Source organism: Pristiophorus japonicus, chromosome 12, assembly GCF_044704955.1.
Source record: "Pristiophorus japonicus isolate sPriJap1 chromosome 12, sPriJap1.hap1, whole genome shotgun sequence".
Classification (NCBI taxonomy): domain Eukaryota; kingdom Metazoa; phylum Chordata; class Chondrichthyes; family Pristiophoridae; genus Pristiophorus; species Pristiophorus japonicus.
In genome coordinates, this window is record NC_091988.1 from 195,270,165 (window position 1) to 195,293,325 (window position 23,161).

The following is a 23,161-nucleotide window of genomic DNA, read 5'->3' on the forward strand; positions in this document are numbered from 1 at the left end:
AATGCATCCCAGGGTATTAAAAGAGATGGCGGAAGTTATAGCAGATGCATTCGTTATAATCAACCAAAATTCTCTGGACTCTGGGGAGGTACCAGCGGATTGGAAAGCAGCTAATGTAACGCCTCTGTTTAAAAAAGGGGGCAGACAAAAGGCAGGTAACTATAGGCCGGTTAGTTTAACATCTGTAGTGGGGAAAATGCTTGAAGCTATCATTAAGGAAGAAATAGCGGGACATCTAGATAGGAATAGTGCAATCAAGCAGACGCAGCATGGATTCATGAAGGGGAAATCATGTTTAACTAATTTACTGGAATTCTTTGAGGATATAATGAGCATGGTGGATAGAGGTGTACTGATGAATGTGGTGTATTTAGATTTTCAAAAGGCATTTGATAAGGTGCCACATAAAAGGTTACTGCAGAAGATAAAGGTACGCGGAGTCAGAGGAAATGTATTAGCATGGATAGATAATTGGCTGGCTAACAGAAAGCAGAGAGTCGGGATAAATGGGTCCTTGTCGGGTTGGAAATCGGTGGTTAGTGGTGTGCCACAGGGATCGGTGCTGGGACCACAACTGTTTACAATATACATAGATGACCTGGAAGAGGTGACAGAGTGTAGTGTAACAAAATTTGCAGATGACACAAAGATTAGTGGGAAAGCGGGTTCTGTAGAGGACACAGAGAGGCTGCAAAGAGATTTAGATAGGTTATGCGAATGGGCTAAGGTTTGGCAGATGGAAAACAATGTCGGAAAGTGTGAGGTCATCCACCTTGGAAAAAAAACAGTAAAAGGGAATATTATTTGAATGGGGAGAAATTACAACATGCTGCGGTACAGAGGGACCTGGGGGTCCTTGTGCATGAATCCCAAAAAGTTAGTTTGCAGGTGCAGCAGGAAATCAGAAAGGTGAATGGAATGTTGGCCTTCATTGCAAGAGGGATGGAGTACAAAAGCAGGGAGGTCCTGCTGCAACTGTACAGGGTATTGGTGAGGCCACACCTGGAGTACTGCGTGCAGTTTTGGTCACCTTACTTAAGGAAGGATATACTAGCTTTGGAGGGGGTACAGAGACGATTCACTATGCTGATTCCGGAGATGAGGGGGTTACCTTATGATGATAGATTGAGTAGACTGGGTCTTTACTCGTTGGAGTTGAGAAGGATGAGGGGTGATCTTATAGAAACATTTAAAATAATGAAAGGGATAGACAAGATAGAGGCAGAGAGGTTGTTTCGACTGGTCGGGGTGACTAGAACTAGGGGGCACAGCCTCAAAATACGGGGGAGCCAATTTAAAACCGAGTTGAGAAGGAATTTCTTCTCCCGGAGGGTTGTGAATCTGTGGAATTCTCTGCCCAAGGAAGCAGTTGAGGCTAGCTCATTAAATGTATTCAAGTCACAGATAGATAGATTTTTAACCGAAAAGGGAATTAAGGGTTACGGGGAGCGGGCGGGTAAGTGGAGCTGAGTCCACGGCCAGATCAGCCATGATCTTGTTGAATGGTGGAGCAGACTCGAGGGGCTCGATGTCCTACTCCTGTTCCTAATTCTTATGTTCTTATGTAACCTACAGGGCTACCGGCCTAGTGCTGGAAGGTGGGATGAGGCAGGATAGCTCTTTTTCGACCGCAGCAGATACGATTGGCCGCATTACCTGCTTCTGTGTTGTAACTTTTCTATGGTTCTATAATTCTAGGAGGCTCGTGTGGAGCATAAACATCAGCATGGACCAGTTGGGCCTGTTTCTGTGCTGCACATTCCATGCAATTATTCGAGGGCGTGGTGGGCAGAAGGAGTGACTGACAGCAAGAATGAGCACAATGAAGCAATCAGCAGTGGGCGGTGACCCTGTATATCACCGAGCTGCCAGTGGGCACACACAGTTGTTGGCGGAGTGAGAGAGTGAGAGTGAGAGAAAGGCTTGATTGTGTTCGTAGCCCGGCTAGCCCAGCGGTTCCGTGGAGGGGAAGATGAGTGGGAGCGAAGGAGAAAAGAAGTCGGGTTACCAGGGCTGGGATGTGAAGGAGGCTTGCAACTACCTGCGGGTGCACGGGATTGATGACTTCATGAAGTTGAACCGAGGCAAGTACAGAATCATTGGATGATCCCACACAGAAGGGGGCCATTCGGCCCATCGTTCCTGTGCCAGCTCGCTGAAGGAGCTCCCCCATTAGTCCTATTCCCTTGCATTTCCCCACAGTCCTGCAAATTTACCCCCTTCATTTGCAAAATACCATCTGCAGACCGGAAGATGGGAGACACTTCCGCTGAGAATTTTTTTTTGACTTAAGCCCACTGTCCCAATCCAGGGACTTGAGCACAAAAATATAAGCTGACACTCCAGTGCAGTGCTGAGGAAGCGATGTACTGTCAGAGGTGCCGTCTTTCAGATGAGACGTTAAACCGAGGTCTTGTCTGCTCTCTCAGATTGATGTAAAAGATCGCATGGCACTATTTTGAAGAAGAGCAGGGGAGTTATCCCTGGTGTACTGGGCCAATATTTATCTTTCAATAAACATCACTAAAACAGATTAACTGGTCATTATCACATTGATGTCTGTGAGAGGTTGCTGTGCAGAAATTGGCTGCAGCGTTTCCTACATTACAACAGTGACCACACTTCAAAAAGTACTTCATTGGCTGTAAAGCACTTTGAGACATCCGGTGGTTGTAAAAGGTGTTATATGAATGCAAGTTTTTCTTTCATTGCTATCTGATTTTGGTCAATTAAGGACATCCAAAAGCATGAATTTGCGTAATATTAATATTTTATAAAATTTTTTCTGCAAGAGGTCCTCCTGGATCATTCTAGGGTAACTGAATCATTGTTATTTCTTTATATGTGGCTCACATCTGCATTTTGATTAGAGGTGGCTGTTTAATATTAGTAACATATTGTATGTGCTGTGTATATTGTGGATTCCCTATTAGAACATCACCATTCTGTGACACAAGAGGGGGGGGTGGGGGAGCTTTTCTGTGGGGCATCTTGCACTGAGCCACTGCAACTCTTGTGGAAACCCTGTTTATGTGCGTTAACGGGACCTCTGACAGAATTGCACCGGCGCAGAGGGAGACGCAGTGAGGAAATTCACCCCCAAAGTCACACCTGCAGCTGCGCAATGTGAAGGTAAGGAGGGAGTCTCTTGCAAATGTTGGTCATATTGACCATGATTAAATTGATGTTAGATTTTGAGAGGGGTAGAGAGAGTGACAAACCATTGTTTATAAGCTATGTAACGCAAACTTCGAAGGAACGAGAAATTACTTGACAACAGTAAACCGGACTGAACTGCTAACAGGTAAACATACATACAAACAATGGGAAGTATTCAAAGAAGTATATGACATGACATCATACCCAGTACAAATGATCCATCAATAGTAAAGGTGCTATTGTATAGTTAAGCAACCATAGTCAATAAATGAGGTATGAGACAATCTCAAGCAAATATGTTAAATTTGTATAGAATTTTATGTTAAACTTGTATAGACCACACTTGGAGTACTGTGAACCATTCTGGTATGCATGTTATAAAAAGGAAATAGAGGCACTGGAGAAGGTGCAAAAAAAGATTTATCAGGATAGAAACATAGAAACATAGAAAATAGGTGAAGGAGTAGGCCATTCGGCCCTTCGAGCCTGCACCAGCATTGAATAAGTTCATGGCTGATCATTCACCTCAGTACCCCTTTCCTGCTTTCTCTCCATACCCCGTGATCCCTTTAGCCGTAAGGGCCATATCTAACTCCCTCTTGAACATATCAAACAAACTGACCTCAACAACTCTCTGCGATAGAGAATTCCACAGGTTCACAGTTCTCTGAGTGAAGAAGTTTCTCCTCATCTCGGTCCTAAATGGCTTACCCCTTATCCTTACACTGCGGCCTCTGGCTCTGGACTTCCCCAACATCGGGAACATTCTTCCTGCATCTAACATGTCCACTCCTGTCAGAATTTTATATTTTTCTATGAGATCCCCTCTCATTCTTCTAAATTCCAGTGAATACTGGCCCAGTTGATCCAGTCTCTCCTCATATGTCAGTCCTGCCATCCCGGGAATCAGTCTGGTGAACCTTCGCTGCACTCCCTCAATAGCAAGAATGTCCTTCCTCAGATTAGGAGACCAAAACTGAACACAATATTCGAGATGAGGCCTCACCAAGGCCCTGTACAACTGCAGTAAAACCTCCCTGCTCCTATACTCAAATCCCCTAGCTATGAAGGCCAATATGCCATTTGCCTTCTTCACCGCCTGCTGTACCTGCAAGCCAACTTTCAATGACTGATGTACCATGACACCCAGGTCTCATTACACCTCCCCTTTTCATAATCTGTCGCCATTCAGATAATATTCTGCCTCCATGTTTTTGTCACCAAAGTGGATAATCTCACATTTATCCACATTATACAACATCTGAAGCGCATTTGCCTACTCACCTAACCTGTCCAAGTCATCCTGCAGCCTCTTAGCGTCCTCCTCATAGCTCACACTGCCACCCAGTTTAGTGTCATCTGCAAACTTGGAGATATTACACTCAATTCCTTCATCTAAATCATTGATGTATATTGTAAATAGCTGGGGTCCCAGCACTGAGCCCTGCGGCACCCCATTGGTCACTGCCTGCCATTCTGAAAAGGACCCGTTTATCTCGACTCTCTGCTTCCTGTCTGCTAACCAGTTCTCTATCCATGTCAATACATTACCCCCAATACCATGTGCTTTAATTTTGCACATCAATCTCTTTTGTGGGACCTTGTCAAAAGTCTTTTGAAAGTCCAAATACACCACATCCACTGGTTCTCCCTTGTCCACTCAACTAGTTACATCCTCAAAAAATTCCAGAAGATTTGTCAAGCATGATTTCCCTTTCATAAATCCATGCTGACTTGGACCGATCCTGTTACTGCTTTCCAAATGAGCTGCTATTTCATCTTTAATAATTGATTCCAACATTTTCCCCACTACTGATGTCAGGCTAACTGGTCTATAATTCCCTGTTTTCTCTCTCCCTCCTTTTTAAAAAAGTGGTGCAACATTAGCTACCCTCCAATCCATAGGAACTGATCCAGAGTCGATAGATTGTTGGAAAATGATCACCAATGCATCCACTATTTCAAGGGCACTTCCTTAAGTACTCTGGGATGCAGACTATCAGGCCCCAGGGATTTATCGGCCTTCAATCCCATCAATTTCCCTAACACAATTTCCTGACTAATAAGGATTTCCTTCAGTTCCTCCTTCTCGCTAGACCCTTGGTCTCCTAATATTTCCGGAAGGTTATTTGTGTCTTCCTTCGTGAAGACAGAACTAAAGTATTTGTTCAATTGGTCTGCCATTTCTTTGTTCCCCATTATAAGGAAGCAAAGAGTAGGAGTAAATGAGTACTATTCAGAATGGCAGGCAGTGACTAGTGGGGTACTGCAAGGTTCTGTGCTGGGGCCCCAGCTGTTTACATTGTACATTAATGATTTAGACGAGGGGATTAAATGTAGTATCTCCAAATTTGCGGATGACACTAAGTTCGGTGGTAGTATGAGCTGCGAGGAGGATGCTATGAAGCTGCAGAATGACTTGGATAGGTTAGGTGAGTGGGCAAATGCATGGCAGATGAAGTATAATGTGGAAAAATGTGAGGTTATCCACTTTGGTGGTAAAAACAGAGAGACAGACTATTATCTGAATGGTAACACATTAGGAAAAGGGGAGGTGCAACGAGACCTGGGTGTCATGGTACATCAGTCATTGAAGGTTGGCATGCAGGTACAGCAGGCGGTTAAGAAAGCAAATGGCATGTTGACCTTCATCACGAGGGGATTTGAGTACAGGGGCAGGGAGGTGTTGCTACAGTTGTACAGGGCCTTGGTGAGGCCACGCCTGGAGTATTGTGTACAGTTTTGGTCTCCTAACTTGAGGAAGAACATTCTTGCTATTGAGGGAGTGCAGCGAAGGATCATCAGACTGATTCCCGGGATGGCGGGACTGACATATCAAGAAAGACTGGATCAACTGGGCTTGTATTCACTGGAGTTCAGAAGAATGAGAGGGGATCTCATAGAAACGTTTAAAATTCTGACGGGTTTAGACAGGTTAGATGCAGGAAGAATGTTCCCAATGTTGGGGAAGTCCAGAACCAGGGGTCACAGTCGAAGGATAAGGGGTAAGCCATTTAGGAGCGAGATGAGGAGAAACTTCTTCACCCAGAGAGTGGTGAACCTGTGGAATTCTCTACCACAGAAAGTTGTTGAGGCCAATTCACTAAATATATTCAAAAAGGAGTTAGATGTAGTCCTTTCTACTAGGGGGATCAAGGGGTATGGCGAGAAAGCAGGAATGGGGTACTGAAGTTGCATGTTCAGCCATGAACTCATTGAATGGCGGTGCAGGCTCGAAGGGCCGAATGGCCTACTCCTGCAACTATTTTCTATGTTTCTATAAATTCATCTGATTCTGTTTGTCTTCATTAATCTTTTTCTCTTCACATCTGTAAAGAAGCTTTTGCAGTCAATTTTTATGTTCCCAGCAAGTTTCCTCTCATACTCTATTTCCCCCCTCCTAATTAAACCCTTTTTCCTCCTCTGCTGAATTTTAAATTTCTCCCAGTCCTCAGGTTTGCTGCTTTTTCTGGCCAATTTATATGCCTCTTCCTTGGATTTAACACTATCCCTAATTTCCCTTGTTAGCCATGGTTGAGGCACCTTCCCCGTTTTATTTTTACTCCAGACAGGGATATACAATTGTTGAAGTTCATCCATGTGATCTTTAAATGTTTGTCATTGCCTATCCACCATCAATCCTTTAAGTATCATTCGGCAGTCTATTCTAGCCAGTTCACATCTTATAGCATCGAAGTTACCTTTCCTTAAGTTCAGGACTCTAGTCTCTGAATTAACTGTGTCACTCTCCATTTTAATAATGAATTCTACCAAGGGGCCTCACAGAACAAGATTGCTAATTAGTCGTTTCTCATTACACATCACCCAGTCTAGGATGACCAGCCCTCTAGTTGGTTCCTTGACATAATGGTCTGGAAAACCATCCCTAATACACTCCAGGAAATCCTCCTCCACTGTATTGCTACCAGTTTTTTAGCTCAATCTATATGTAGATTAAAGTCGCCCACGATAACTGTTGTACCTTTATTGCACACATCCCTAATTTCTTGTTTGATGCTGTCCCCAACCTCACTATTACTGTTTGGTGGTCTGTGCACAACTCCCACTAGCGTTTTCTGCCCTTTGGTATTCCGCAGCTCTACCCATATAATTCCACATCATCCAAGCTAATGTTCTTCCTTACTATTGCGTTAATTTCCTCTTTAACCAGCAAAGCTACCCCACATCCTTTTCCTTTCTGTCTATCCTTCCTGAACGCTGAATACCCTTGGATGTTGAGTTCCCAGCCTTGGTCACCCTGGAGCCATATCTCCGTAATCCCAATTATATCATATTCGTTAATAGCTGTCTGCGCAGTTAATTCATCCACCTTGTTACGAATACTACTCGCATTGAGGCACAGAGCCTTCAGGCTTGTCTTTTTAACACACTTTGTCCCTTTAGAATTTTGCTGTAATGTGGCCCTTTTTGATTTTTGCCTTGGGTTTCTCTGCCCTCCACTTTTACTTTTCTTCTATCTTTTGCTTCTGTCCCCATTTTACATCCCTCTGTCTCCCTGCATAGGTTCCCATCCCCCTGCCATATTAGTTTAACCCCTCCCCAGCAACACTAGCAAACACTCCCCCAAAGGACATTGGTTCCGGTCCTGCCTAGGTGCAGACCATCCGGTTTCTACTGATCCCATCTCCCCCAGAACCGGTTGCAATGTCCCAGGAATTTGAATCCCTCCCTCCTGCACCACTCCTCATGCCACGTATTCATCTTAGCTATTCTGCTATTTCTACTCTGACTAGCACATGGCACTGATAGCAATCCTGAGATTACTACCTTTGAGGTCCTGCTTTTTAATTTAACTCCTAACTCCCTAAATTCAGCTTGCAGGACCTCATCCCGTTTTTTTACCTATATTGTTGGTACCTATATGCACCACGAGAACTGGCTGTTCACCCTCCCTCTCCAGAATGCGCTGCAGCTGCTCCGAGACATTCTTGACCCTTGTACCAGGGAGGCAACATACCATCCTGGAGTCTCGATTGCGGCTGCAGAAACGCCTATCTATTCCCCTTACAATAGAATCCCCTACCGCTATAGCTCTCCCACTCTTTTTCCTGCCCTCCTGTGCAACAGAGCTACCCATGGTGCCATGAACTTTGCTGCTGCTGCCCTCCTCTGATGAGTCATCACCCCCAACAGTACCCAAGATGGTGTGTCTGTTTTGGAGGGCGATGACCGCAGGGGACCCCTGCGCTACCTTCCTTCCACTTCTCTGCCTGATGGTCACCCATTCCCTATCTGCCTGAGTAACCTTTACCTGCGGTGTGACCAACTCACTAAACGTGCTATTCACGTCATTCTCAGCATCGTGGATGCTCCAGAGTGAATCCATGTGCAGCTCCAGTGCCACAATGCGGTCTGTCAGGAGCTGCAGCTGGATACACTTCCCGCATACATAGTAGTCAGGGACACTAGGAGCGTCCCTGACTTCCCACATAGTACAGGAGGAGCATGACATGGGTCTGGGCTCTCCTACCATGACTTAACCCTTGGATTAACTTAATTTGGCGACAATGTCAAAGGTTACCTACTGATAAGGAAATAAAAAGAAGAAAAAAAGATTAAATACTCACCAATCCACCAGCCAATCACTTACCCCCTTGGCTGTGGCGTCACACTTCGATTTCTTTTTACTGCTTTGTTTTACCTTCGACCTCGATCTCCCGAACGGCTGATACCAGATGATACCAGAACTGAGAAGTTATACCTATCGGAAAGATGGAACAGGCTGGGCTCTTTTCTCTAGAAAAGGGAAGACTGAGGAATGACCTGATAGAGGTCTTTAAGATTATGAAAGGGTTTGATAGGGTAGACGTAGAGATGTTTCCACTTGTGGGTGAGACCAGAATGAGGGCCATAAATGTAAGATAGAAACGAATAAATCCAGTAGGGAATTCAGGAGAAATTTCTTTACCCAGAGCCATGGTTAGAATGTGAAACTCGCTACCACAGGGAGAGTTTGAGGTGACTAACATAGATGCATTTAAGGCGAAGCCAAATAAATACCTGAGGGAGAAAGGAAAAGAAGTGTTAATGGTTTTAGAAAGTGTGGTGGGAGGAGCCTCGTGTGGAGCATAAACATCCGGTATAAATCTATTGGGCCAGATAACCTGTTTCTGTGCTATAAATACTTTGTAAACGTTTTGCACAAATGCAAGGAAAAGTGGAGATCCAGTGGACTGAGAGAGCTATAAAATGCAACAAGGGGATAAAACGAAAGCAATGAAGTTTAAAAAAATGAATATGAAAAAAAACCTTCAAGGAATATCAAAGCTAACAGCAAAAGTTTTTATAAATGTGTGAAGAGAAAAAGAGTGATTAAAGGGATGTGAGTCCATTAAAGACAGATGAAGGTGAGGCTGTAATGGACAATAACGAAGTGGCAGACTGGTTAAGTGGGTATTTTTCTATCTGTTTTCACAGTGGAGGAAGAGGACAACATAGCAGTGGTACAAGTCAACCTGAAAATAAGTCGAGGAGAGGAACTGAGTGGATTTAATAGAAGTTTAAAAAAAATGTATTGTAGAAAATAATGGAATGTGAAGTAAAGAAATCTCCAGCACTTAATGTTGAGCACGCCAGAATATTTAAAACATTTATTTTTTGACTTGCATTTATAGAGCATCACTCACGACCACCAGATGTCTTGGAGTGCTTTGCAGCCAATGAATTACTTTTGAAGTGTAATCACTGTTGTAATGTGGGAAAAGCAAAACATGGCTGCCAATTTGCACACAGCAAGCTCCCACAAACAACTATGTGATAATGACTAGAGAATCTGTTTTGTTATGTTGATTGAGGGATAATTATTGGCCAGGACACCAGGGATAACTTCCCTGCTCTTCTTCGAAATAGTGCCATGGGATCTTTTACATCCACCTTGAGAGGACAGACAGGGCCTCAGTTTAACGTGTCATCCAAAAGACAGCACCTCTGACAGTGCAGCACTCCCTCAGCACTGCACTGGAGTGTCAGCCTAGATTTACGTACTCAAGTCTCTGGAGTGGGAGACTTGAACCCACAACCTTCGGATTACAGAGGTGAGCATGCTACCCACTGAGCCACAGCTGACACTAACATAAATATTTGAGAAAATTAGAGACATAAGGCTAGAATTTCCTATGGCTTACCGCCCGGTTTCTAGGCAATATTGGCCATTGTGAGCAGTAATCAGGTGAGCGAAAAATTCCTTACCTGAGGTACGCCGGGGGTTTTGAGGTACGCTGGGGAGCGGACCACTGGCATGCACCATCTGTAGATCACCCTAGCACGATATTTGGTTCAGCGGTGACCCGTAGGTAAGTTTTGAAAAAACGCCCACGAGGATCAGCGGAGCTGGGTGGCAGGTGAGTAGCCCTTCAAGAAAAAGGTTAGTAATTGTTTTTTTATACTAATTATGTTAACAATGTGTTGTGGCGATTTAAAGTGTCTTGGGAATTTTTTTTGATTTTTTTTTTTAGTTGATGCTTTTTGAAAAATTATTTTTATTGTTTTTCTGGTGTTAGGCCCAACCCGCAGCCTCGGGGTAAATTTTTTATTGATTTTTAAAATTTTTCGCCCAATTTGTTTACGTAGCGCCCAATTGCACTTTTTCACCCGGAATGGGGGTGCAAGGCCCATGGTTTTCGCTCGGCGTTTTAAAAAACATTTTTGGGGAGGAAGTTTTCGTTGGCGATAATCTTCTCAGTCTTAGCGGTTGATCGGGAGCTGGAGGGCTGAGAGGGAATTCTAGCCGATAATTTTCCAAAGCACTCCAGATTGAGGAATTGTGCAATGTAATTACTACAGATTACTCAACTTACTTCAGAACATGATTAACATCAGTATATTATAAGCACATTTCATGTCCATTGTCTCACATTTCGTGTGTCACTCTCCAGCGATCACACTTCCCTGTTACACTTTTTGATTGGCTGAAATAAAAAAATAATCACAACTTTTGATCTGTTGGGAAGAGAAGTCAGATGACATTATATATTTCACATTGACATAATTAAACTGAGCTCTGAATAGTCTCGTATGCCTTCACAATTAATATGTTCGAATCCAAAAGCCTGGTTTGAAGTTGGTATTTTTGGAGTGGTGACTCTGTCAGCTGAAGGAACTTTCCGCTTACACCTGTACCCGCAGTCCCCAGGTTGCTGCAATCTCTGTGTGCGCTGAACAGAATTTCCCTTGATGCTTTTCTCTTTAAGGGAAAGTAGGTGTTTCCTGAGTGTGCAACAGGCTTTCTGAATTTCTGAGCTTTTGGAAATGAATTGAACACCAGCTGGAAGAATGTAAGCACTTTAAGCAAAACTTTCAGCTTAAACCTATTGTCAATTGCTTCTGGTTCAGAATATAAAGATGTGCAGGTTGATGTTTGCCGTGTAACCTTTGACTCACCATGTCCATTGTCTGCGGACACTTGCTGGTATTTATTCAAAATGGGACAAAAACATACCATCATCATCATCATCATCTTCATAGGAGGTCCCTCGTATCGAGGATGATCCACTTCCACGCCAAAAAGGGATAAGTTCACAGGTGTTCCAATGAAGGACCTAAAATTCCAGGAAGATGCCTGTGCATGGATTTTTTTAACGTGGGGTGGCCGTTGCACACCAGCCACCACACGGGCTTGACAGAGCTGGGTCTTGGTCCAGTGGCAAGGATTAACCAAGACGACTGGAGACCAGCTCTGCTGCACAGACCTAGTGCGCACACATATCGCAGTGTGGGCTGGCCCGTGCTGCCACTGAGCCCCGAACTCACGCCTGAGCAGCACCGACTCATTTGCTCCTGGTCCTCAGCTCAGTTAGTGAACGGAAAGAGTGCTTCAGATTTAACCAAGTGTTAATTGTGCTCTCTCTTCCAGTCAGCTTCTGGACTTCATCTAGGCATGTGCACCTACATTCACTGCACTAAGTTTAAAAACACACAAACAAAAGATAAGGAAATTAAAAAATATATATACATAAAACCACACACTGAATAACCGACTTCCAATATAGTTACAGGAGGAGATCACGATCGGGCATCCAACCTCCATTCATGTAGAAACAAAATCTGCGGTGTCCTGAAGAATGATTGGACACGAGCCCCCAGATGTGTATGTATATGTATGCGTGTGTGCGTGTGTGCACATGTATGCATGTATGCGCACGCGTGTATATATGAGTGCGGCGTGATTCTTTTTGGGGGGTGGCGGGCGAGGGGAAATGATGGCACCTAATGCCAGGTATTTTAATAAACATCAGTTAGCATGGTTTTTTTAATATATACAGGCCACAGTTTCCCTTTCGCTAAATTATGAACCTTATGCTCTCAAAACATTACTTACACCTCAGTGTGGTTTGCTTAATCTATACAAACCAAGTCAGCCATTATCAAAGGTCAAGTGTTGATTAACTATTAAGTGATTTCACTTGCACAGTCCCCTTGAAATATTCCACTGGATGGCCACTCAAAAGAGTTTCCACTGGATGGCCAACCTGAACCATCGCCGATAAATCTCCCAATGAGAAAACACCAAGAGTAGCCTCCACTGCAAGGAGGGTAACCCTGGATTCCAACCGTCTGCACGTAACCTGCATTAAACAACAAACTTTGAAATGAAACCTCCCTTTCTAAAGTGTCACCTAGCTGCAATGAGAAGAAACACGAGCCCTGTCCAGGGGAGGAAACCAACACCGACTATGTCGGAAGGGAAAGTGCCAGCAAATTTATGAAAGACCATTTCCTTGTACAGCTTTTCCAGGATTGCTGCAGTTCAGCTCCAACCTCTTCGCCGTAGTGACAGAGACCCATTACCCTGGGAAATTCTATCCAGCAGACTCATCATTATGAAATCAAACACCAGACTGTGAGAAACACTACAGAGTAAACAGTTCCATAGGGTTACACATTTGTGCAGCAAGATAATTAAGATTCCATAAAGTACCTGTCAATTCAGGTACTTTATGGAACCCCTTCATTACATGTCAGTGTAATAAAGCAGGAAGAGGAGCAGGAGTGACATTTTAACCCAAGCTTGATCGTGCCCTCAGCTGACTTTGCAGTCAGTCTAATTGTGCACCTATGCTTCATCAGGGACACCAAGATAATTATAGCCATTGCCCCATATAATGCAAGCTAATGCCGTATCATCCAAGTGCGGCCCAGTCAACACATCAGAGTGCACCAGCCCGTGTTATCAGGGAAGCTCTTGATGGAAATTAAGGAAAAAGAATGGCTGGTGTGTCTAGAACTAGCACAGTCTCAGGATAAGGGGAAGGCCATTTAAGACAGAGATGAGCAGGAATTTCTTCACTCAGAAGGTTGTGAATCTTTGGAATTCTCTGCCGAGAGGGCTGTGGATGCTGAGTCTCTGAATGTATGCAAGGTTGAGAGAGATAGAATTTTGGAGAATAGCGGAATCAAGGGATATGGAGATTGGGCGGGAAAGTGCAGTTGAGGTTGACGATCAGCCATGATCCCACTGAATGGTGGAGCGGGCCCAAAGAGCCGCATGGCCCACTCCTGCCTCTCATGTTCTTAAGTAGATCGCAAACTTACTAACTCAAGATTATCCTTTGCAAAATGCTAAATTTCTGCTCTTGACAATATCAACATTGGAATCAGAATTTGCTGATACATGGCTTACAACAATTCGCAGTAAAAGCAAATGGCGGTTAAGCCCAGAAAGAAAAGCATGTGGCTTCTCGATACCTCATCAACTGACTTCATCGTATCACTTCTCCTCAAATCCAATTGCCTCTTCAACCCACTTGGGCTCTTTGCTCCAATGTTCTTTATATATATATATATGTATATTTCACAAATATTACCCTGCTTGTAAAAAGAGTTCCAGTTAACTGCACTACCAGGTTTTTATGGTTGAGTTTTTAAGATCTTTGCTTGTCCATGCATACATTGCTGGATTCAAGGTCATTGAATGCCTAAATTTGAAAAGTACTCTGTACTGTAAGCACATGGTGTGGCTTTAGCATTAAGCAGTTCAAAATGTTTACCCTCTGAAGAAGGTAGAAATGTCATGGAACACCAACATCTGCCTGTTGCTGCTCCCCATCTAAACTCTCTCTATTCGTGCTGCAAGCATGATCAGGGATTTTCATTTGGGTATTTTAATGAAAACTGAAACCTATAAACACAACAATTTTAAACCCACAGGGAGTGGCACATTAATTGGTCCAGAACTTCAGTAGTTGCAAAATATTGCACAGCTGGCACAGTTTGACAGAAATGAGTTACAAGCCTGCAGGAAACTTTCTAGTGGGAATTCCCACAAGTTAAATGGAGGACAAAGCTCAGATACAGCACCATCCTCCTTAGCTTGTATAGTTTCATCACATACCGACACCCCATTGTAGTTTCACAGTAGGCACAATGAAAAACAATCAATTTGCTTACACACTCGTTCATATCGTCTACTTCGCAGCAGTGAAATTCCTCCTCGATAATTTTACTGGAAAAGTCAATGCAACTTAAAACAGGAAATACCATCTTGCTCACACCAACTTTTTCAGTAAAATATATACAGAAGAAAGTTGAAATTTCTATCCAGGCAGGAAACATCTGTTTGCTTACTATAAAAAGAGAATTTATGCAAAAGAACCTTTACGACATAAAGCATCTCTGGCTTCCAGTTGTCACTTCTGACAATAACAAACTCCACAGGCAAATTGGAGCCCGTGTTCACATTAAATATCTCGACAAAAGAACATGAGAAATAGCAGCAGGAGTAGGCCACACAGCCCCTCGAGCCCCCTCCACCACTGAATAAGACCATGGCTGATCATCGACCCCAACACTCACCCCTCCCCAATGGTTTCATCCAAGGGATCAAATGCTGCTCAGATACAAACATCTTTCTGAAAAGCATATACTATTAACTACTTATGGACTCCATTGTTTTAAGTACCGTGCTGTTGCAGCATCTTGCTTCTGTATATTATTTCATCTGTAAATAAACTTGCTCTAGTAGTTTTAGCCTGTGACCATTTCTTGGACATTATTTTTCCTTCAAGAGGTGGCAAAAGAATGCAATAAGCATCCTATGCATTCTTTAGTGAACCGTTAACTACAATTAGGAACATAGGAACAAGAGCAGGCAATTGAGCCCGTCCAGTCTTTTCCACCATTCAATGAGATCATGGCTGACCCTAGCAAGTGAGACTGCAGGTTTCGAGATTCATTTTTTAAATTAAACTCATGGGAACAATAACAGTTGTGAATAAAGGTGCAGATTTCAGTTGATAAAGGGAAATTATTGAAAGTGCAATCTGATTGTGAACAGAATGAGTATTAGGAAAAGCCCAAACTGCTACAGACATGTCATTGAGACCTTCTCCTGTATCATATCACAATGAGGGTGCTGCAACGATAAATAAACACACATACACATTATATATATATATTTTATATACCCTATATCACACAGTACAATTCAGCAGTTTGGTCAATCAGCCAACTGGATCAGACATTACTGGTTTCTAAAATGGGAGGAATGGCTGGACTCAGACTCATAGAAAATAGGAGCAGTAGTAGGCCATTCGGCCCTTCGAGTCTGCACCGCCACTCAATATGATCATGGCTGACTGTCTCAACACCATATTCCTGCTTTTCCCCATACCCCTTAATGTATCTTGTTTCTAGAAATCTATCTATCTTCCTCTTAAATATATTCAGTGACTTGGCCTCCACAGCCTTCTGTGGCAGAGCTATTGAACAACTAGATGTTGCTCCCCCAATTGCACTTCTCAATGTGAAACTGAGCCACAGATCTCAAAGGCCCAGAGAGTCTTGTGCTGAGGCAACTCCTCCCAGCTTGGAGGGGCGTGGGGTGCAGGGGGACAGAGAACAGTCACTCATGAATCCAACGCTTATTGATAGTAACCCCAACGAATAGAGAATAAAGCAAAAAGAAATAGCTGCTCTACAAAGTCCAAGGGAAATGAAACATAGGAAATGCTGGGTACACTCACCTATCAGGCAGCATCTGTGGGGAGAGGAAGGTAGTGTCAACGTTTCAAGTCAATGACCTTTCATTAAAACCAACAGTTCTTTGAATACCTCAGCCTTCAGTTACACTAACCAGAACTGACTTAACGAGATGCTGATTGGGAAACTTACACACAATGGGCCCAAATTTCCCCATCCAGGGAAGAAGGCAGGAGCTGGACACCAGCAACAGAGGTCGCACAAGGCTGGCACCCAAAGAAATGAAGAAACGCTGGACCCTAGTTGCAGAAGAATAATGCGGAGTGGTGAATGCCAGGAGATCTAGGAGCCAATGTAAAAAGAAATGGCAGGACCTTGGTCAATAGTTAGTGTAAGTAATATCTTCATTTTTCAATGGAATTGCAATTGTAAATGTGACCATCTGTATATGTCCCACCCAGCAGAAAGACACCCTCTCTAAAAAGTTATATTTTCATCTTTGCAGAAGAAATTGGCCCACAACAAAAGGAAAAGAACACGGACAGGAGGAGGCCTGCCATTCACCAGCTGACCATACACAAGTTAAACACTATTTCTATTATATAACAAACGTTTAAAAATGTAATTAATTTTTTCATGTTCCAGAACCGAACTGTGGAAGAATAATCTGGTGCTCCTAGTTGTTTTGAAATCTGTGCAAATGTCTGTTTTGAGCACTGTTATGTTTGCATGTCTATGATGTACTGTAACACTAGACCTGAATGTACCTTCACACTGTATATACCATACCTGTACACCAGAGAGTGCTGCTGCTGGAGACCTAAGGGTCACCTGCACACTGCAGGTAACCCAGTATAAAAGGGAGCTCACCTCTTGGTGTCCTCACTCTAGGAGCTGCAATAAAGGACTACAGTCTGTACAGTTCAAGTGCCATACCCCTGCCTCGTGGAGTCATTAACAGAGTGCTTACATACACAATAACTGGCAACGAGGTTATGAATTCCACTCACATGTCTAATCTCAGCAACTTCCAACAATTCACTGATGGGGAAGATTGGGACGCCTTCGTGGAAAGGTTAGAACATTTCTTCATCGCGAACGACCTGGATGGGGACTCACCGGCCACGCTGGCGAACAGTTGTGGGCCCACTATCCATGGCCTCGTCAGGACCTGCTAGCCCCAGCGAAGACAACAACCAAGAGCTATGCGGAGCTCGTAACTCTAATACAAGAGCAACTGAAACCCAAAGAGAGCATCCTCACAGCCAGGCACCGGTTTTACACTCACCAGCGGCCCGAAGGCGAAGAAATTGCTAAGTATGCTGCAGATCTAAGAAGATTGGCTGCACCGTGTGATTTTGGCGACCACCTCACCGAAGCACCATGGGACATTTTCGTTATTGGAATCGGCCACGAGGGCCTCCTCCATAAATTACTCTCTGTGGACACTACGATCACCCTGCAGAAGGCAATCAAAGTGAGCCAGGCTTTCATGATTTCGGTCTGCGACTCCAAACGAATGATGACCCACACCCAGGACTCTAAACTGACGAGCGCAGTGAACAGAATGGCGACTTACAAAGGCAAGAATGCTGCTCCGAGTCCCGCAACCCTGAGTCCGCCACATGGGGCCAACCAACTAGCCCCGTGCTGGCCCTGTGGAGGAAACCACAGGGCCCACCAGTGCCGATACAAAGAGTATGCCTGCAAAGGCTGCAACGCGAAAGGTCACCTTCAGCGAATGTGTAGAAAAGGTTTTACTCACCGCGTCGCTGAAGAGTTGGCCGATCACCTGGGCTCAGATACTGATGAAGATGAAGCTGCTCAGCCCCTGAAAGAAGAGTACGGAATATATACCTGCTCCACCGCGAGTTCCCCGTGGAAGATGGAAGTGGACATCAATGGGGTTCCAGTTTCGATGGAGATCGACACAGGGGCGAGCCAGTCGTTGATGAGTCAGACGCCCTTTGAAAAACTCTGGAACAATCCCGCCGAACGACCAAAACTGTCCCCAATCCAGGCAAAGCTGCTCACCTATACAAAAGGCACCATCCCAGTCGTTGGCAGCATGGAGGTCCAGGTGTCCCATGGCAGCACGATGTACAAGCTCCCCTTGTGGATCGTTGCTGGCGATGATCCAACACTGCTGGAAAGAAGTTGGATGAAGCAGGTCCAAATCGGTCGGAGCTACGATGGCCTCCGGGCCCCAGTGATCGGCATTCTACGCGGCCCCAAATTTGGATCCATCGCAGCACCGAGAAATCCTACCGTCCAGCTCGACTGCGTGGCGACGACACAGACTGCACAAAACCGTGGCGAGATCATCCAACCCGAACGTCCAGACCTCACCTTCCGGGCCGTGGCAGCACTCTGAGGGAAGAAGATCGGGGAAAAAGGTGGATTCCCGGAGTCCGTGGCCGAACCAGGGGAGAAAAGGATCACCACAGCCTACCTCGAGGAGAGCGAGAAGATGGCGGCCGCACCACGAGGCGAAGAACCTGGGATCAAAATGGCCGCAACCAGACCACGAGGAGCAACACGTGACACTGAGCAGCGAACCGGATTGGAAGGCCCTCTTAAAGGAGACCGGCAACCCAAGGCAATTAAAGGGACAGTTCCACATTAGGCACAGCGATGCCAAGGACATTGAAGTTAAAAGTGCAGTAAGCGAATGCAAGTATGCAAATGTAATGTTAAATGGTGATGCCGGAAAAACTAACGGAAAAAATGTAATGAATGATTTTAAAAGTAATGTAAAGAACAAGTTTGTACCGTTAAATAATGATGCCAGAAATGTTAATATGATAAATGTAACCATGTATGGAGACACCGATACACAAGAAAGTATTGTAAGTGCAAAATGTGATAATGTGAAGAGAGATAACAGTGTAGAGTCGGCTAGTTGCGATCAGAGCCAATGTGTCATGCATGTAAAAAGTATACTGTTAAAGGACACCGGGTTCTACAAGTATAATGTCAATGCCAGGAGAAACCCCCCGTGGGAGACCTCCAGGTCCAGCGGGCTACCTGACCAAGTAGCCTAGGCTTTTGGGACAAATGTGATGCCCCAGGAAGGGCTCACACATACCCAGTGGGAGCAGACCCACTGCAGGGACAGCAGTCAATGGGCAGCACAGCCACCACCACTGGCAACCTGCCCCAGATCGGTCCTACACCCCCTGGCCACCAGGGCCAGCACCGGGAGCGAGAGGCCAGTATCCTCCAGCTTTCCCGGCGGACCCTGGGATGACCAGACTTCCACCACCAATGGAGGATAAGGAGCCCACACAGCCCTGTGGCCCTGCCCATCACCAAACGCTACCACTTACCCATGCTACAGTGTATGCACCTTACTAATTGCACTGGCTCCACCACTGAGGAATCCTCCAACAGTGACATCCACATGGTCTGTGTGTGAGGGGGAGGAAATGGTTGAGGGCAGCCACAAGCACAGGGATCACACCTGGCACCCACATAACCCTCACCACAACCTCCCACAACCCACTATTGATCACCATCCCCCATGTCATGGCAATAAGGACTTGAGAAAGGCTTAGGGGAGAGTGTTATTATGTATGCATGTGTATGATGTAGTAACACTAGACCTGAATGTACCTTCACCCTGTATATACCATACCTGTACACCAGAGGGTGCTGCTGCTGGAGACGTAAGGGTCACCTGTAAACTGCAGGTAACCCAGTATAAAAGGGAACTCACCTCTTGGTGTCCTCACTCTAGGAGCTGCAATAAAGGACTACAGTCTGTACAGTTCAAGTGCCATACCCCTGCCTCGTGGAGTCATTAACAGAGTGCTTACATACACAATTAGCACGATACTAAATTATCACAGAAAGACAGATTTTCGGAGTCAAGGGTTATGGGGAACAGGCAGGGAAGAGGAGTTGAGGCCAAGATCAGATCAGCCATGATCTTATTGAATGGCAGAGCATGTTCGAGGGGCCAAATGGACTACTCCTGCTCCTATTTCTTAAGTTCTTATGTTCTTGTGTTCTGTTCAAACACAATTACAGAAGTTCTGTTTTCAGAAATGAATTTCTTTCTTCCTGCAGGACCTTCTCTCTCTCCTTCCTGCAGCTCTCCCCTTTCCTCCATACGCTACTCTTTCGGCTTCCTATTCTCCAGTTTGGTTGGGGTCTCGGACAGGATGTTTTGTCCATATTTGTGGCTACAACTGACCAACTCTCCTGTCTCCCTCAATATCTTGCCCTCCAGACCATCGTTTCCTCTTGATAACTTGTTTATGGCGTTTGGCAGGGGCTGACGGGTGGGCAAGAATGAGTTCCACTGAATACTGCTTCATGTTTCACTTTCCTTTATCCTCTTTTTCTAGATGAAAACCTACCTGAGATCAACCTGCCCGATCAGCAGGTCTCCGATTTGGAAGAGCTAGGAGTGAGGTAAGTGCAGCAACGCTGTAGTAAGGTGGGAAATATTGTGTCTACCTGATCTCGGGGAACTGCGTGCTTATCTGTGTGTGATGATTGTTCTTTCTCAGCAAAGACAGCGACGGGTAATTCCCCAGAATCATAGACAATGCGCAGAAAGCTGCAATTTTCAGTTTTGACTTTGTGCATGTGTGGTTTTGCAAGTTGAATATTTTGCGATTTAACAACTTATTGTATTCTATAAACACAATTGCCATTTTCTTTTCCTTCATTCCGTCCCCTCCTCGGATCAAATAAAACAACTAAGCTTGTCTACAGAAGCTGTGTGTCAGCCTGGCTCAGTTGACTCAAAGGCATAAGGTCGTGGATTCAAGCACCCACTCAAAACCTCAGCTCATAATCTAGGTTGACACTTCATTGCAGTACTTGGGGAGTACTGAACTGTCAGTGGTGACACCTATCGGTTGGTTTGTTAGACCAAGATCTCCTTGTTCTAGTGGTTCAGGTGGATGTTGAAGATCCCATGGCACTATTTCAAGAGGGGAAGTGATTCTACTGGTATCCTGGACAACATTTACACTGAAAACATAACTGGCCAACATTTAACTTTCTTCCTTGATACGCAGCAATTGACAGGATCGCCTAGACTGCTTTCCACCAGTTTCTTTTAATGGCAATTTGATTATCCCCTTTAACTTCAGGTAGATTTTCCCATCTTGAGCTCTTGAAACAGCAACTCATCAATTTATCTTTAGCAGTTCCAATATCAGAAACAAATGATGGCCAGACTTGGTGATTTTACATTAGAGACCGACGTGCTTGCAATGGTAACTCCCACATCTCCCCTTCCCCAGCACTTTGTCTCAGAAGATAACAAATGTCCCTGAATGAATTAGGTCCAAGCCTTTGAAAGGCAAAACCTTAAGTCCAAATAATGTGACTATTGATGTCTGCCGATAAGATCTTCTTAAAACTGCTGCATCTGAGTGGTCTGGAAAGCCAGGATCACCTGGTTAAAAGAAAACAGAGAATCCATTGTGACCTGCTTAAGAGCCCAAGGGATCAATTTGTCAAATCATAATTTCCTTATGACAATTTAGAAACTTAAAATTTAATAAAGCTCAATATATAAATTTACATTCAGCAATACAAAAGTTGTTGGTGGTGAACTAATAAAAAACAATTGTCAGCAGAAAGGGTTAACTTTGTTATGTTTATAAGATATCGTCAGACGCAATTACATTATTTCATGTAATTTTTTTTTAAAGGTTCCCGATCGAAAAAGAACTAAATGCCACTTTACTTTCCCCCCCCCCTCAATTTTTGTACCTTTTAAAACCAGTACAATTTTAGTTTTATCATTAGGAATTGAAAATCTGCTAATACAGCAGAAATCATTAGTAACATCATTCATCGGTCTGGGGTGTGTTATAATCCATTTTGGCAGAATAGGCTCGAAGGACTGAATGGCCTCCTCCTGTCTCTATGGAGGAATGACGGTGCAATGCTGTGACACAGTGCAGCCTCCAGCTGAGATTTGTTTTAATGCGGTAAGCTTGGATTTCACTCCCTAGTTTCCTGTCAGTCACTGGAGCAGTACGTTTTTTGAGGGCTGTGGAGAAGGAAGGGACAAATAGAGAGAATTGGTAGCGAATGCAATCAATTCCAAATGGATGTTGTGTGGGGCGACTTGTAAGCAAAGATGGATTATGAGATGACCATTCCACAGTATTGTTTTTTTCTCTTCTTTTCCAGCACTGATGGAGAACAATCAAAACCTGCGAAGGTAGGAAAATACATCTGAAGGGGAAATTGAATAGTCTCTGCGCATCAGTTGTCGGTCGTTCTGTCTGGCTCACAGCAATGTTGAGAGTCTGGAGCAGGTTACCATTTTGGAAAAACCTGGTAAAAGTTGGAGAGGAAGGTGGCAGAAACTCTTGCACAGCATCATTCTGTTACTGACCTCTGCTGAGGAAGAGTGTGTGCCAATAATTTCATCATCTGTCTGCAAGTTGCTAATTAAGTAGTAGAGATATCCGTGTATCAGATACACAAACCACTCATCATCATCATCATCATAGGCAGTCCCTCGAAATCGAGGAAGACTTGCTCACACTCCAAAAGTGAGTTCTCAGGTGATTGAACAGTCCAACACTGGAATTACAGTCTCTGTCACAGGTGGGACAGACAGTCGTTGGAGGAAAGGGTGGGTGGGCAGTCTGGTTTGCCGCACGCTCTTTCCACTTGTTTTCTGCATGCTCTCGGCAATGAAACTCGAAATGCTCTGCGCCTCCCGGACGCTCTTCCTCCACTTAGAGCAGTATTTGGCCAGGGACTCCCAGGTGTTGGTGGGAATGTTGCACTTAATCAAGGAGGCTTTGAGGGTGACCTTGAAATGTTTCCTCTGCCCACCTGGGGCTCGCTTGCTGTGTAGGAGTTCCGAGTAGAGTGATTGCTTTGCGAGTCTTGTATCGGGCATGCGAACAATGTGGCCTGCCCAATGGAGCTGGTCGAGTGCTTCGATGCTGGTCTGATTGAGAACACTAACGTTGATGCATCTATCCCCCCAGGGAATTTGCAGGCGAAACAGGTTAATAAGGCCATAATAAAAGCAAACTACGCATTGGGGTTTGTGTCTAGCGGGAGAGAATTGAAAAGC

The 23,161-nt window shown here is 44.5% G+C and overlaps 1 protein-coding gene across 1 annotated transcript in view; it reads left to right on the forward strand.

The window, feature by feature from the left end:
• Positions 1-1,972: 1,972 nt before the first annotated feature.
• LOC139276904 (deoxynucleoside triphosphate triphosphohydrolase SAMHD1-like) overlaps positions 1,973-23,161 on the forward strand; it is a 63,049-nt gene continuing 41,860 nt past the window's right edge. Inside the window, exons 1-3 of the mRNA XM_070894899.1 lie at positions 1,973-2,084; positions 20,448-20,514; positions 22,258-22,288. Of these exons, the coding sequence (XP_070751000.1) occupies positions 1,973-2,084; positions 20,448-20,514; positions 22,258-22,288 (210 nt within the window). The remainder of the gene's footprint in view (positions 2,085-20,447; positions 20,515-22,257; positions 22,289-23,161) is intronic.